At 51.0% G+C, this 12,183-nt stretch overlaps 1 protein-coding gene across 3 annotated transcripts in view; it reads left to right on the top strand.

The window, feature by feature from the left end:
• Positions 1-12,183, top strand: part of Wscd2 (WSC domain containing 2) — a 94,612-nt gene that overhangs the window by 46,379 nt on the left and 36,050 nt on the right. For all 3 annotated transcript variants that reach the window (XM_036172087.1, XM_036172088.1, XM_036172089.1), the window contains one exon: positions 3,887-4,805. In XM_036172087.1, coding sequence (XP_036027980.1) covers positions 4,406-4,805 — 400 coding nt within the window. In that variant the 5' untranslated portion in view covers positions 3,887-4,405. The remainder of the gene's footprint in view (positions 1-3,886; positions 4,806-12,183) is intronic.

Here is a 12,183-nt window from a genome sequence, read left to right as displayed (position 1 = left end):
TGATCTTTCTAAAGTGCAGAGTCAGCTCAGGATACAGCTCGGTTGGTAGAGTGTCTGCCTAGCATGCAGGCAGCCCTGGGTTCAATGATCAGCACCCCTTAAACCAGGTCTGTGGTGCACAACCATAACCCCAGCACTTGAGAGGTGAAGGCAGGAAGATAAGGAGTTTCAGGTTATGTTTAACTACATGGTGAGTTTGAGGCAGCCTGGGCTACGTGAAGACACTGCCTCAAAAAAATTAAAAGGCTAAAATGTAGTGATCATGAAACCTTGGTGAGGTCTGTGCCATTAGCAGGGCCCTGGCACTCAGGACCCTTGTGGTCTGGCTCCACCCACTGTTTCCCTGCCTCCTGGCCTGGCTCTTCCTCAGTTGTCCTTTACCCAGAGGGTTATCTGCCTGTCCCAGACTGGCTGCTTCCTGGAGAAGCCCTCTGCTATCTCTCTCCACAGGCAGTTGTAGACCCCCCCATTGCTACAGATTCCCATACTCCAGGGTCAGTGGGGTCCCCAAATCTCCCAACACTTTAAACCCCAATCTGGGACCTCAGTGCAAAAACTCGTCTCTTCTCGTGGGCTTGGGCCTATTGTTCCAAAGCAAGAGTCCTAAGGTCCTCCCAGACTGCCTTCCACTTACCAGCTGTGTGTCTCAGAATAAGTTAACTAACGTCTCTGAAACTCAGTTCTCAGCTCCATAAGACAACACAGAACTTCACAGAATTGTTGTGGAAACTAACTCAGAGTGTGGGAATGTGTACGTGAGTGTGCAGGTCTATCTGAATGTGAGCATGTGTGTGTGTGTGAGAGTATGTATGAGAGTGTGTATGTGAGTGTGCATGTCTATGTGAGTGTGCGTGTGTGTGAGTATGTATGTGTGTGTGTGAGTGTGCATGTGTGGAGTGGCCTGTGTACGTGATTATTAAACACTGTTAATATGTTGCTGTTCTGTATCACAAGATACACACCCTGCAGGGCTTTGTCACTGTCTAGTTGACATAGCAACTGTGGAGTGGCCTGCTTTCATCCTTGGTTGACTGAAAATTCCCTGAAAATAGAGAGTAACTTATTCATTCTTGTGTTCTTAGCACATACAGTCAGGATGAACATATTTTAAAAATTTTTTAAATTTTTTTATTATGTGTTTTAATTTTATACATCAGCCATGGGTTCCCCTGTCCTCCCCCCTCCCACCCCCACCTCTACCTTCCCCCCAGCCCCTCCCCTCCATTCCCAACTCCTCCAGGGACAAGACTCCCCTGGAGATTCATTTAAACTTGGTGGATTCAGTACAGGCAGGTCCAGTCCCCTCCTTCCAGGCTGAGCATGTGTCCCTGTGTAAGCCCCAGGTTCCAAACAGCCAGCTCATGCACTAAGGACAGGTCTGGGTCCCACAGCCTGGATGCCTCCCAAACAGATCTAGCTATTCAATTGTCTCACTTATCCATATTTTAAATTTTTGAAATTACATTTATGTATGTATGTATGTATGTATGTATGTATGTATGTATGTATGTGTGCATGTTTGTAGGATCATGCCACAGCATGCATGTGGAGGTCAGTGGACAGCTTTCAGGAATCAGTTCTCCCTTTCTATCCTGTGGTTCCTAGATATTGAACTTGCATTGCCAGATTTGGCTGCAATCACCTTTACCTGCTGAGCCATCTCCCTGGCCGGGTTTTATGTGAATGGAAGAACAGGAAGTGCCTGGTTGAATGGAGAACTGGATGGAAGGATGGGTGCAGGGATGAATGGATGGGTGGACTTCAGGAAGAAGACAGACTAACAGATGAACGCAAGGACGGACGGGTGGGTGGATAAATTAATGGGTGGGTAGATGGCTGAGGGTGATGGATGGACAGAGGAATGTTTGGTGCCACAAGTGCATGGATTTTTATGTTTTGCATGCCTAGGAGGTGGTCGGTGCAGTAAGCACTGAGTTTCTGAATGAGTGGGGCAGCAGACACCACATGAAACCACAGCGAAGCTTCCAGGCTGCTGTGTGGCTTGAGAGGCTACCCAGAGCCGCACTTCAGTTGATGGTGGACGTGGGGTCCCCTCGCCTTGGCTGAGAGCGTCCTGTCGCCCCCTGCTGGTGGTCATAGGAAACAGCATCACCCAACAGTTCATCTACATTGTGCTTTTCCTTCTGGTAGATTGTCCAGAATGGGGTTCTCAACTTTGGTGTGCCCACGAGCACTCTCCGGGACCACCTGTGACCTCAGAGATGCTAGTTAGAAAGTCAGAACTTCTCATCAACTCTCAGGGGGAATTTGAATTCCTAACCAGGAGCTCATCATACCCTCCTCGGAGAATCCCCGACCAGAGGAAGTTGCCGCAGTAGCTGGAAAGAGATGGGCTCTTTTGTTCCGTGGCTACCTCTGAATTGCCAGGCAGTGTCCGGAGTTCATGGGAATACATGGGAAGAGCTGTGGTTTGACCAAGCAGGATGGCACTTACCTGCAATCCCAGCACTTGGGAGGTAGAAGCAGAAAGAAGAGGAGTCAGGGCTAGCCCCAGCTACAGAACAAGTTGGAGTGTAGCCTGGGCTACATGAGACCCTGTCTAAAATAAACAAGCAAAAAAAGGTGCAGTTTCAAATCTCAACGTTACCCCCCCCCCACGTCCCTCACCTGTAAGATAGGAGAGAACGGAGGAGACAGCTTATGGAGGAGGCTCAGCACTGAGCTGGCCACCCAGAGGCCCTCAGCAAATACTGATCGCATGGATGTGTTCCTTCCTAAGCCTTTTCCCCTCTCTTCCCATTTCCCCCTAGGCAGACGATGGCCTGTGGATTTGATTTCTGCACTAGAACACACGCCCTCGGGAGGTGTGTTTTATCTCCACATCTCGGTTATAGCTGGGACACAGTTGACCTCCTTAACTCTTCCTTGAGGAAGAAATATGAATGAGTTTGGGCTCAGAAAGTCTCTGAGGTTTTCTTTGGATGTGGGGAACCCACCAGTCCGTGTTTGTTTGACAAATATATACAGAGCCTGTTTAGAAAGAGAGGAGCAAGCAGCTTGGGCCTGCCCTGTTGGCAGCTTCTACAGACAGATCCAGCCAACCATGGGTAGAACATGGGTAGAGAGAGGGAAAACAGCTAGGGCTGAGGAGATAGCTTAGTTGGTAAAGAACTGGCCTCATAAGCAAAGGGACCTGAGTTCGGATCCTCAGCACTGGGAGGGCAGAGCAGGAAGATACCTGGAACAAACTGGCCAGGCAGTGTTGCCAAATTAACTCTCAGTATTGGAAAGACCCTGTCTCAAAACACAGGGGGGGGGGGAGTGAGTGGAGAAGCTATTCAATATTGACCTCTGACCTCCACACACACAAATACTACACACTCATAATATACATGCACACACACACACATAGGGTCCATACTGAATTATAGAAAAGTCCTCCTTTGCTATTATTTTAAGTACAATGTAACAACTCTTGAGCACTGACGTTAGTGTTAGGTGTTCTAAGACATGTGAGATGTTTTGAAACCCATAGGAGGGTGTGTACCGAGCCTATACAAACCCTGCCTTTTGTACCCAAGATACTTGAATCTCTCTGGGACCAGATGCCCTGTAGATTCTGAAAGACAGATGTACACAAATAATGCATAAGAACTTGTGGTTGACTGAGGTCAAGCTTTTCCCCGGACTTCAGTCCCTACTAAGATTGAAGCACCCCGGTTCCTCTGTGTCAGAGAGCAGAGACCAGGCTCTGCAGCCCTGGAACCCAAGCAGCCTTCGCTCAAGGTGCTTCCTTCCATTGTAGTTGGTCCTCAGCCTTCTGGGCCTCCGCACACCCCTTGAGGTTGCTCAGAACCTCTTTACATCCTGGGTTTCGGTAGTGGGTGGGGGACAGCTCATGCCTGTGTCCACTGCTGTTTTGCAGGCGGCAGCCCAGTGCCCTGAAGTTTGACCAGATGGAGGCCTTCCAGCAGAAGTCTGCAGAAGGTGGCACACGGCTTGGTCGCATATTGGAGCTGGAGGAGAGGCCAGCATCAGTGCCCACAGTGAACTAACCAGGCTCAACGACCCAAAAGGGCCTTAGAAGGGGCCAAAGTGATCTGCAGCTGCTGGGCTCCTTCCCCAAATCCTTGTCACCAGAGTTCTTTAGCCGCACTCTGGGATGAGGACAGAGATGAGGGGAAAGGAGACCGAATCCTGTTGGTCCCCTTTCTTGGCCCCAGGCAGCTCACTTTGACCTCGGGACTCCAGAACCTCTGTCCTTGTTCCCTGGCCTCAGCCCAGCCTGGCCTTGCTTTCTGGCTGGAGTGTCTCCTCGGTGGAGGGACCAGAGTACCACGCCCTCGGAGTTGCATTCTTAAGGTGTCCTGGGAAGCCACGCCCTCCACGCCCCTTCCCAGCCATCAGCCCAGCCAGCCCCGAGCCAGTCCGGAATGATCCTGCTATGGCCAAGCTCTGGTTCAAGTTCCAGCGGTGTTTCCGGTATTTCCGCAGGAAGCCCGTGCGCTTCTTTACCCTGCTGGCTCTCTACCTGACCGCTGGGAGCCTCGTCTTCCTGCACTCGGGCTTCGTGGGCCAGCCCGCTGTGCCCCAGAGCCAGGCGAGCCCTGCTGTGGGGAGCCCAGCAGAAGGAGCCGAGCTGCCCTTCCTGGGTGACTTGCACCTGGGCAGAGGCTTCCGGGACACGGGGGAGGCCTCCAGCATCTCGCGCAGATACGGACCTTCATTCAAGAGCAAGGAGCCCAGCGAGAGAGCCAAGCTGGGTGACTACGGGGGAGCCTGGAGCCGAGCCCTCAAGGGGAGGGTTGTCCGGGAGAAGGAGAAGGAAAAGGAAGAGGAGAGAGGTAAGAGCCTGGAGGGACAGGGAAAATACCGGATACAGAACACAAATGCAGAAATAACAGGCGGCCGCTGGTTGAGGAGCTCCAGACACACGGAGGTAGGAAATCGGCGCTGTCATCTGTAATGAGCTGTCCCTCGCCCTTTGGGTGGTTAATTTCCATTTGAACCCCACACTTGCCTCAATTTAGATCCCTGTTCCCTGTATTGCCGCTTATTAAACACACACACACACACACAAACACAAACTCCAGCATCCGCGTTTACAGAGCACTGAATGTCCCAGGACCTGTGGTGAGCACTTCACACGTGCAGAATCATCTCCATGGTACTAAACAGCTACCCTACCTGTTGAAAGACAGGGAGACAGCTGGGCAGGGTGCTGAATACCTTCTTCCCTGCCCTGGGGAGGTTGAGGTGGGAGGAGTCAGAGGCTAGCCTAGGCTATATACTGAGACTCTGTCTTAAAGTGGAAAAAGGGGACACCAGGAGCCCAGGATTGATGGAAGCTACTCAGCAAAGCGAAGCTATGGCCATACCAAAGAGTTCTCCATCTGCCCTGGGTAAATTCCATTGCCTTGTTGCATTTTCTCAGCCTTTTACAGCCAAAAGGATTTTGATTACCGGTACATTTCACAGGCTTGAGCAGGGTACAGATGAGCGGTGCCTGCCTGATTAACAGATGTGGAAGGCTGGGGGTATGGCTCCAGTAATAGAGCCTTTCCCCAGCAGGCACGATCCCCAGGGGCTCAACCCCCAGGCAGGGTACTGCACACCTGTAATCCCAGAACAAAGGAGGCAGAAGCAGGAGACTTGGAAGTTCAAAGCCATTCTCAGCTACAGAGGGAATTGGAGGCCAGACTAGGCTAGAGACCCTGACTCACAAACAAATGGGGCTGGAGAGATGGCTCAGAGGTTAAGAGCACAGCCACGTGCTACTCTTGCAGAGGACCCGAGTTTCATTCCCAGCACCCATGTTCTTACCTACCTATACCTCCAGCTCCAGGGGGATTCTATGCCTCTGGCACAAAGCCACCACCACACATACACATAACTGAAAACAAAATAAATTAAAAACAAGCGAGAGCCAGATGTGAGAGCCGAGGTTCGAAAGGTAAAGAGGCTGGCACAGGGCTGCACAGCTAGTCTCGGTATAACCTGGGGTTTAAGCACCGTCAGCCCAGATTCTTGGCTTTCTCTGATGGTATGCCCACTCCACTGGCAGATACCATGTGGCCAGCAGCTAGGGAAACCTACCATCATCACCCCAGCCCTTGAGATTAATACGGGAGGGTGTGCAGGAAGCCCAGAGAGGTTAGGGTGAGAGTTGGTACTACCAGTCTTTGTGTGGCACTGTAGGATGCCCTTCTCCATCCCTGCAAGGGACAGGGTTCACAAAGGGACACATCCTAAGGACAGGTGCTCCATCCCAGTCCCAGCCTGAACCTGGCTCTCCAGGAGACTCTGCCTTCCCACTCTGTGAGAGAGCCCAGAGCTCACAGAGTGGTGAGGAGACACCTTAGCCACCTGTGTGGTCCAGGCAATGGCTCCAGTTTCCACACCTGTCACACAGACCCAACGATGGCTCCCTCCCAGGCAGTCCTCAGAAGCCAGTGGGACACGGGTCAGGCAAGGATCTAGCAGTAGAGCTGGGACAAAACTGGCAGTTAGCGATCAGTGTTTAGAGAGTACCCCCAGGATCTACGCAGAGAGCGGCCAGGTCTTACCATGGCAAGGCATGAGAGACTGGTCTGATAGAGAGAAATAGCTCCCTTTCCACAGTCTCCATTCCGCCTCTGGCCACTCCAAACACCAACTGACCCTTTGAAAGCCCTCGGAGTCCTCACCTGTCTGCTCCTTAAGCTCTCGGGTTCCCTCCCACACTCCACCCCACGGTCCTCCTTCCTGTTCGTTGAGCACTTTGCTCTCTTTGCTCCAGATCTTTGCCTTTTCAGCCCATATACTCTTGCCCTACATGTCTGCACAGCTCCTTCCTTGTTGTCACCACTGAGGCCCTGCCCCCCTTAGCCAATTCCCAGAGGTCCTAACAAGCTCCACTCCATGCCTGGTCACAGTCACACACCTTAGCTTTACTCTGCTGCCAAGTGCATCACCATCCACAGACATCTTGCTTGTACAACTGGTTCTTCACACTCTGTGCTCCAGTTCAGCAGGGGCATCCACTCCAGTCTTGGCCCCTCTCAACCCGTCAGCACCTGGGACAGCGCCAGGTACAGTGCTGTGGCTCCCGGCTGCACCCAGTGGACCAATCAATGAGTGACTGGATGGGTAAATGAATGTGTGATTCTCCCTCTACCAGGAGACCTCCGAGTTTCAGCTTTGTCCACCTCCGGAACACTGTTCCTTCCAAGTCTAATCATATGCTCTTTTCTGCTCCGTACCATGCAGGAGCTCCTGTGGCAGTGGATCTGTGCCATGATGTCCCTGTGGGTTGTGAGAATGAAATGCAGTCAGCTCTCCATGGCTGAGGGTTCATACCCTGGGTTTCAGGCAACCACAAACAAAAAACATCTGAGAAAAAAATGCATTTGTAAGAAACATACACAGGATCCCCCCTTGTATTTCCAGTGTTCACACTGCACTAGGGCCCAACATCACTTAGAACTGTGGAACATGTGAGGGAGTTCTGTGAAAATACCGCATTTCATACATGTGTTGGGTCACAAGGGATGCTGGGCCCCACCACTGTGGGACACTGAGGGACCAACAGATGGCCACTGTGGCTGTCGGTAGTAACAATGCCCTTTATTGAGCATCCGAGCCATGCTCAATGCTGTTTGTTTCCTGCTCATGGCTTAGGACGGGGTGATGTATGCATGTGCCCGCCACACCCTCTGGTTTGTGATGATATGCTGCTTGGTAGCTTCCCTGTGGACTGGACCAAGTTGGGTCGATTCGCTGCTTTATTTAACTAGCACCACTCCATGAATCAGGGGCCCTTTTGGTCCATTTTGCACATGATAAAACTGAATTCAGAGAGCAATGGCTTCCCTGGTTACACAGGTTGTTTGCAGGATAACTGAAGTTTGAAACGAGGGTGATTGACTTCCAAAGCATAGGAGCCTTCTGAATGCTGGGCACAGCCGAGCACATTGAGCTTATACATATTTTATGAAATGCAAAGAGAGAAGGGAAAGGATATAGAAAAGTAGCCCTAAGCTCTGGGCTCTCGGCAGGCAGCGTCATTAGGAAAACACAGATGATGCCCGTCTGTTGATGGACTTATTTGGGTTCATCACCTGAGATCAGCACCACCAAAACCGAAACGCTTCTCTGACCTGACTGAAGCCTGGCTCCCTCCCAAGCTGGCAGGTGCCCTGCTGGATGTGGGCATGCAGGACTTGAATTTCAGAGCCCATGGGGGAAGAGGGGGAAGGGAGGAACTGCATCCAGGAAGAGCTGGCATCAGATGAGAAGTCAGATCTCTAGGTGCAGCTGGCACTGGTCTGTTGTCTGTCTGTCTGTCTTATGAGAGCATGAGCATTAAGCCCCAGACCAGGGGTCAGATCTCAATGCTGCAAGTTGTTCTGCACAGCCTGGAGCAGGTCACGTCACATCTCCGAGCTTCCGTTTCCTCTGGGGAACAAAGCGCCCGACCTCAGATGGCCATGAGTCAAACGGAGGGAGCTGAGAGCCAGGCACTGCCTGGAACAGTGTGCATGCATCGAACATAGCTTCCAACCCCACAACAGCCCAGGGAGTGGCTTTGCGACCCTGTCTAACCCGGAAGGAACAGGGGAGCAGAGAAGTTGAGTAAGCTGCCCCAGGTTCTGCCCTTGAGAGAGGGAACTGTGCAGAAGTCACGGAAGTTGTCTGGGTCACACAACTGGTTGGGGAGAGCCAGGGAGTGAGACCCAGCTTGATTTCAAAGTTTCCTTCAGATAACAGGGAGGCTTGGGCTGAGCATGAAGGAGGGACATGGGGAGAGATGTGTGACCCTGTTTGAGAACAGCAGGGAAGCCCACTACCCATCTCCTCTGCTGGAAGACTCAGATACTTCATGTAGAAATTATTGAGTCCCATTTCTCACCAAGAACCAGAGGACCAGAGAAGTTAAACTACCTGCCCAAGGTCACACACACAGCAGTTTAAAAAGCAGAACAGACTCTGTCCCAATTCTCTCCAAAGCCTTTATTGCTCACAGTGGAGTGACAGTATCTCTTTCTTTTCTTCTTTTTTTTTTTTTTAGATTTATGTATTTATTTATTATATATATACAGTGTTCTACCTACATGCATACTTGCATGCCAGAAGAGGGCACCAGATCTCATTATGGATGGTTGTGAGCCACCATGTGGTTGCTGGGAATTGAACTCAGGACTCTAGAAGAACAGTCAGTGCTCTTAAGCTCTGAGCCATCTCTCCAGCCCCTAGTATCTCTTTCTTAAGCTGTATAACCCAGCTGGGGACATGGCTCAGTTGGTAAACTGCTTTTTACACAAGCGCAAGGACCCAGAGCTCACATAAGAAAAGCTGGGGAGGCAGAGACAGGTAGGTCCCAGGGGCTCACTGGCTAGCCCACTAAGTGAGTTCCTGGCCAGTGAGGGACTTTGTCTCAAAAGGCAAGATGGAAAACACCTGAGGAGCAACACCTGATGCTAGCTACGATGTGCACATGCATATGGAAGTGTTCACCCCATACATATGTGCACATACACACACACACACACACACACACACACACACACACACACACACAAATGTCCACCCTACACACAAATATACACATATATGTGCATGTACATCTGTGAACATACATACACTCAAACGGTACATATATTTTTTCTTTTTTCTTTTCTTTTTTTTTTTTTTTTTTTTGGTTTTTTTGAGACAGAGTTTCTCTGTGTAGCTTTATGCCTTTCCTGGAACTCGCTTTGGAGACCAGGCTGGCCTCAAACTCACAGAGATCTGTCTGCCTCTGCCTCCCGAGTGCTGCAATTAAAGGCATGTACCACCACCGCCCGGCTTACATATATTTTTTATATAAATATATGTGCACATATCTCCACTCATTCATCAATTCCATTCATAGGTGCTGCACACTCTGTCCAGTGTCCTCTCTTTCATCTCATTTGGTCACATGGTCATCAGCTCTGTTGGTTTGGGACCGCCCACCTCCAACTGACATCATCACCTAATCCAGGGACAGTGTGATCATCTACCACAGGCAATATTCTGAGGTGTTGGGCTAAAGAGTCTGATGTCTCTTCTTGGGCAGGGACTGTGCATAAGACACACCCCTCGAGGTACCCCCAGCAGAGTTTCTGATCCTACTTGTCAAGCGGGGAAATGATGTCTCCGGGAGCACAATTCTGTGGGTAGGTGCCTCAAACCCAGATCTGGCTGACTCCGGCACAACGGGATACCTCAGAAGCCTGTTCACAACAGTACAGAAAAAAAGCGAGCAAGCCTGCTTGTGTTCAGCCACTCTCTTAGCAGATGGCTTCCATCAGAGACAGGGAAATTCTGTGAAAAGATTAATAAGAGCAGAAGAAAAAGTGTGAAGAGAGAATTCAGTGCAGTGAGAGAGGGTCCTCACACGCTGGATTCTGGGCTGGACATAAATGCCAGCCCGGGCCCCTTAGGTATTTCAGTGGTCTCTGGGGTCCTAGAAATGCTGATGGATGGTGTGAACTCAGCCATTAATCCCCCTTTGTGTGGCCTGTGACACAGTGTCCCTGTTTTACATACCTGCACTCCCCTGCCTCTGAGAGGGTCTGCCACCGCACAGGCCCCGGGAAAGGCTGAGGAGGGTTCTAGGGTTGTCCGTCACAAGGCTGAGCTCAAACTTGGCAGTACTGTGACATTCCAGGGGTCAGGACCAGATAGGCTGGCAGGGAGAAGTCCCCTGGTCCTGCCCAGGGGAGGTAGGAAAAGTAACTCAGCTTGTGTATCCTGACAGTGACTTCACAGGGCAATAGTTTGTGACAGGCCTGTGTTCAAATCTCTGTGTTCAAAGCACAGAGGACCTTGTGTCTCCCTCCTGTTGACAGATGAGGAGACAGACATTCTCATGTTCTTTCAACAATTATGGGATATTTCAGTTTAATGCTAGCCTGGGGACGGCCAGGAAGAGTGGCAGCATTCAATGGTCCAGGTAGACCCTTGGATTCTCAAAGCTCTGGGTTCCATCCCCTGATACACACCATACCAAGTGAAAAGGGATTTTCTGCCATAGTGAGCATATCATTTCAGACTGAAAGTCCAGATTTGAGGGAAAGGGACATGTGATCCAACCCTGACTGTCGCCAACCCCAGGGAGCCCTCCCTCTCTACCCTCCACCCCGGTGTATGAGCAGGGTGGAGAAAACTCCAGGGTCTTGCCTCAGGGTAATGTGCCAGAAATGGCAGCTTCGGAGGAAATGAGCCTGGGCTTGGGTTTGGTCTAAGAACTTCCCTGTGGGTGGCTTCAGCAAGTCAATAAGCTTCAGCATCAGGGTTCTGGGGAGTGTCCGCCTGTCTTGCCTTTGCCACTGGGCTGCAGAAAAGATCTGACACCTGGGCTTCAACACTTCTTAATCCTCTCCTCCCTCCCTCCTCCTCACTCTCTCTCCTTCTTCCCCATCCCCACCCCTGTTGCACTCCCCCACCCCCCACTTATTGCCCTCCTGCACAGATGGAACTTGGTACTAGCTGTTGTCATATTTGGTCTTGCAGAATGCCAGTGTCATGAGCCAGGGAAGGCAGCTCTGCACAGCCAGCTTCAATCTGTAAGAATTTGGGGCATGGGCCTCATGCCCTGCCTTGAGTGCAGCAGGCTGGTGGGTGGGCAGTGCTACCCACCCTAACTGGGTCAGGGAACCCCTGTAGGAAGGCAGGTGAGATCTGCCTATAATCCCGGCACTCAGGAGGCAGAGGCAACAGGATGTTAACATCCTAATGACTGGCTTTCCTGTCTGTAAAATGGATCCCAGTAGGGCTGGAGAGATGGCTCAGCAGTTAAGAGCATATGCTGCCCTTGTAGAGGACATGAGTAGTGGTTCCAGGACCCACATGAGGCAGCTTACAACCTCCTGTAACTCCAGGAGATTCAAACCATCTTCTGGCTTTGCAGGTATGTGCACACAAAAACATACACACGCACGCACATGCATGCACTTTTTAAAAAAGGGTTCCTAAAAAGCTTGTAAAATTTGAGTTTCAAAAAGTCAAGAAGGCTGGGAGCATGGCTCCATGGCAGAGTGCTGACTGAGTATGTGTCAGGCCCTGGGTTTTACCTGAAACAGAAATAAACAAGCTTCAGCCCCAAATGAAGCATGTGGGAGACCCTGCCCTGTGCCCACAGCGCCCTGTCAGCTGAGATTCTGAGACAGGAGGCATTTAGGATGCCAGAAAGAGCAAAGGCCAGCAGGACCCTCCAGA

The sequence above is a fragment of the Onychomys torridus genome, chromosome 22 (genome assembly GCF_903995425.1).
Source record: "Onychomys torridus chromosome 22, mOncTor1.1, whole genome shotgun sequence".
Lineage (NCBI taxonomy): Eukaryota > Metazoa > Chordata > Mammalia > Rodentia > Cricetidae > Onychomys > Onychomys torridus.
This window is presented reverse-complemented; position numbering and strand designations above follow the sequence as displayed.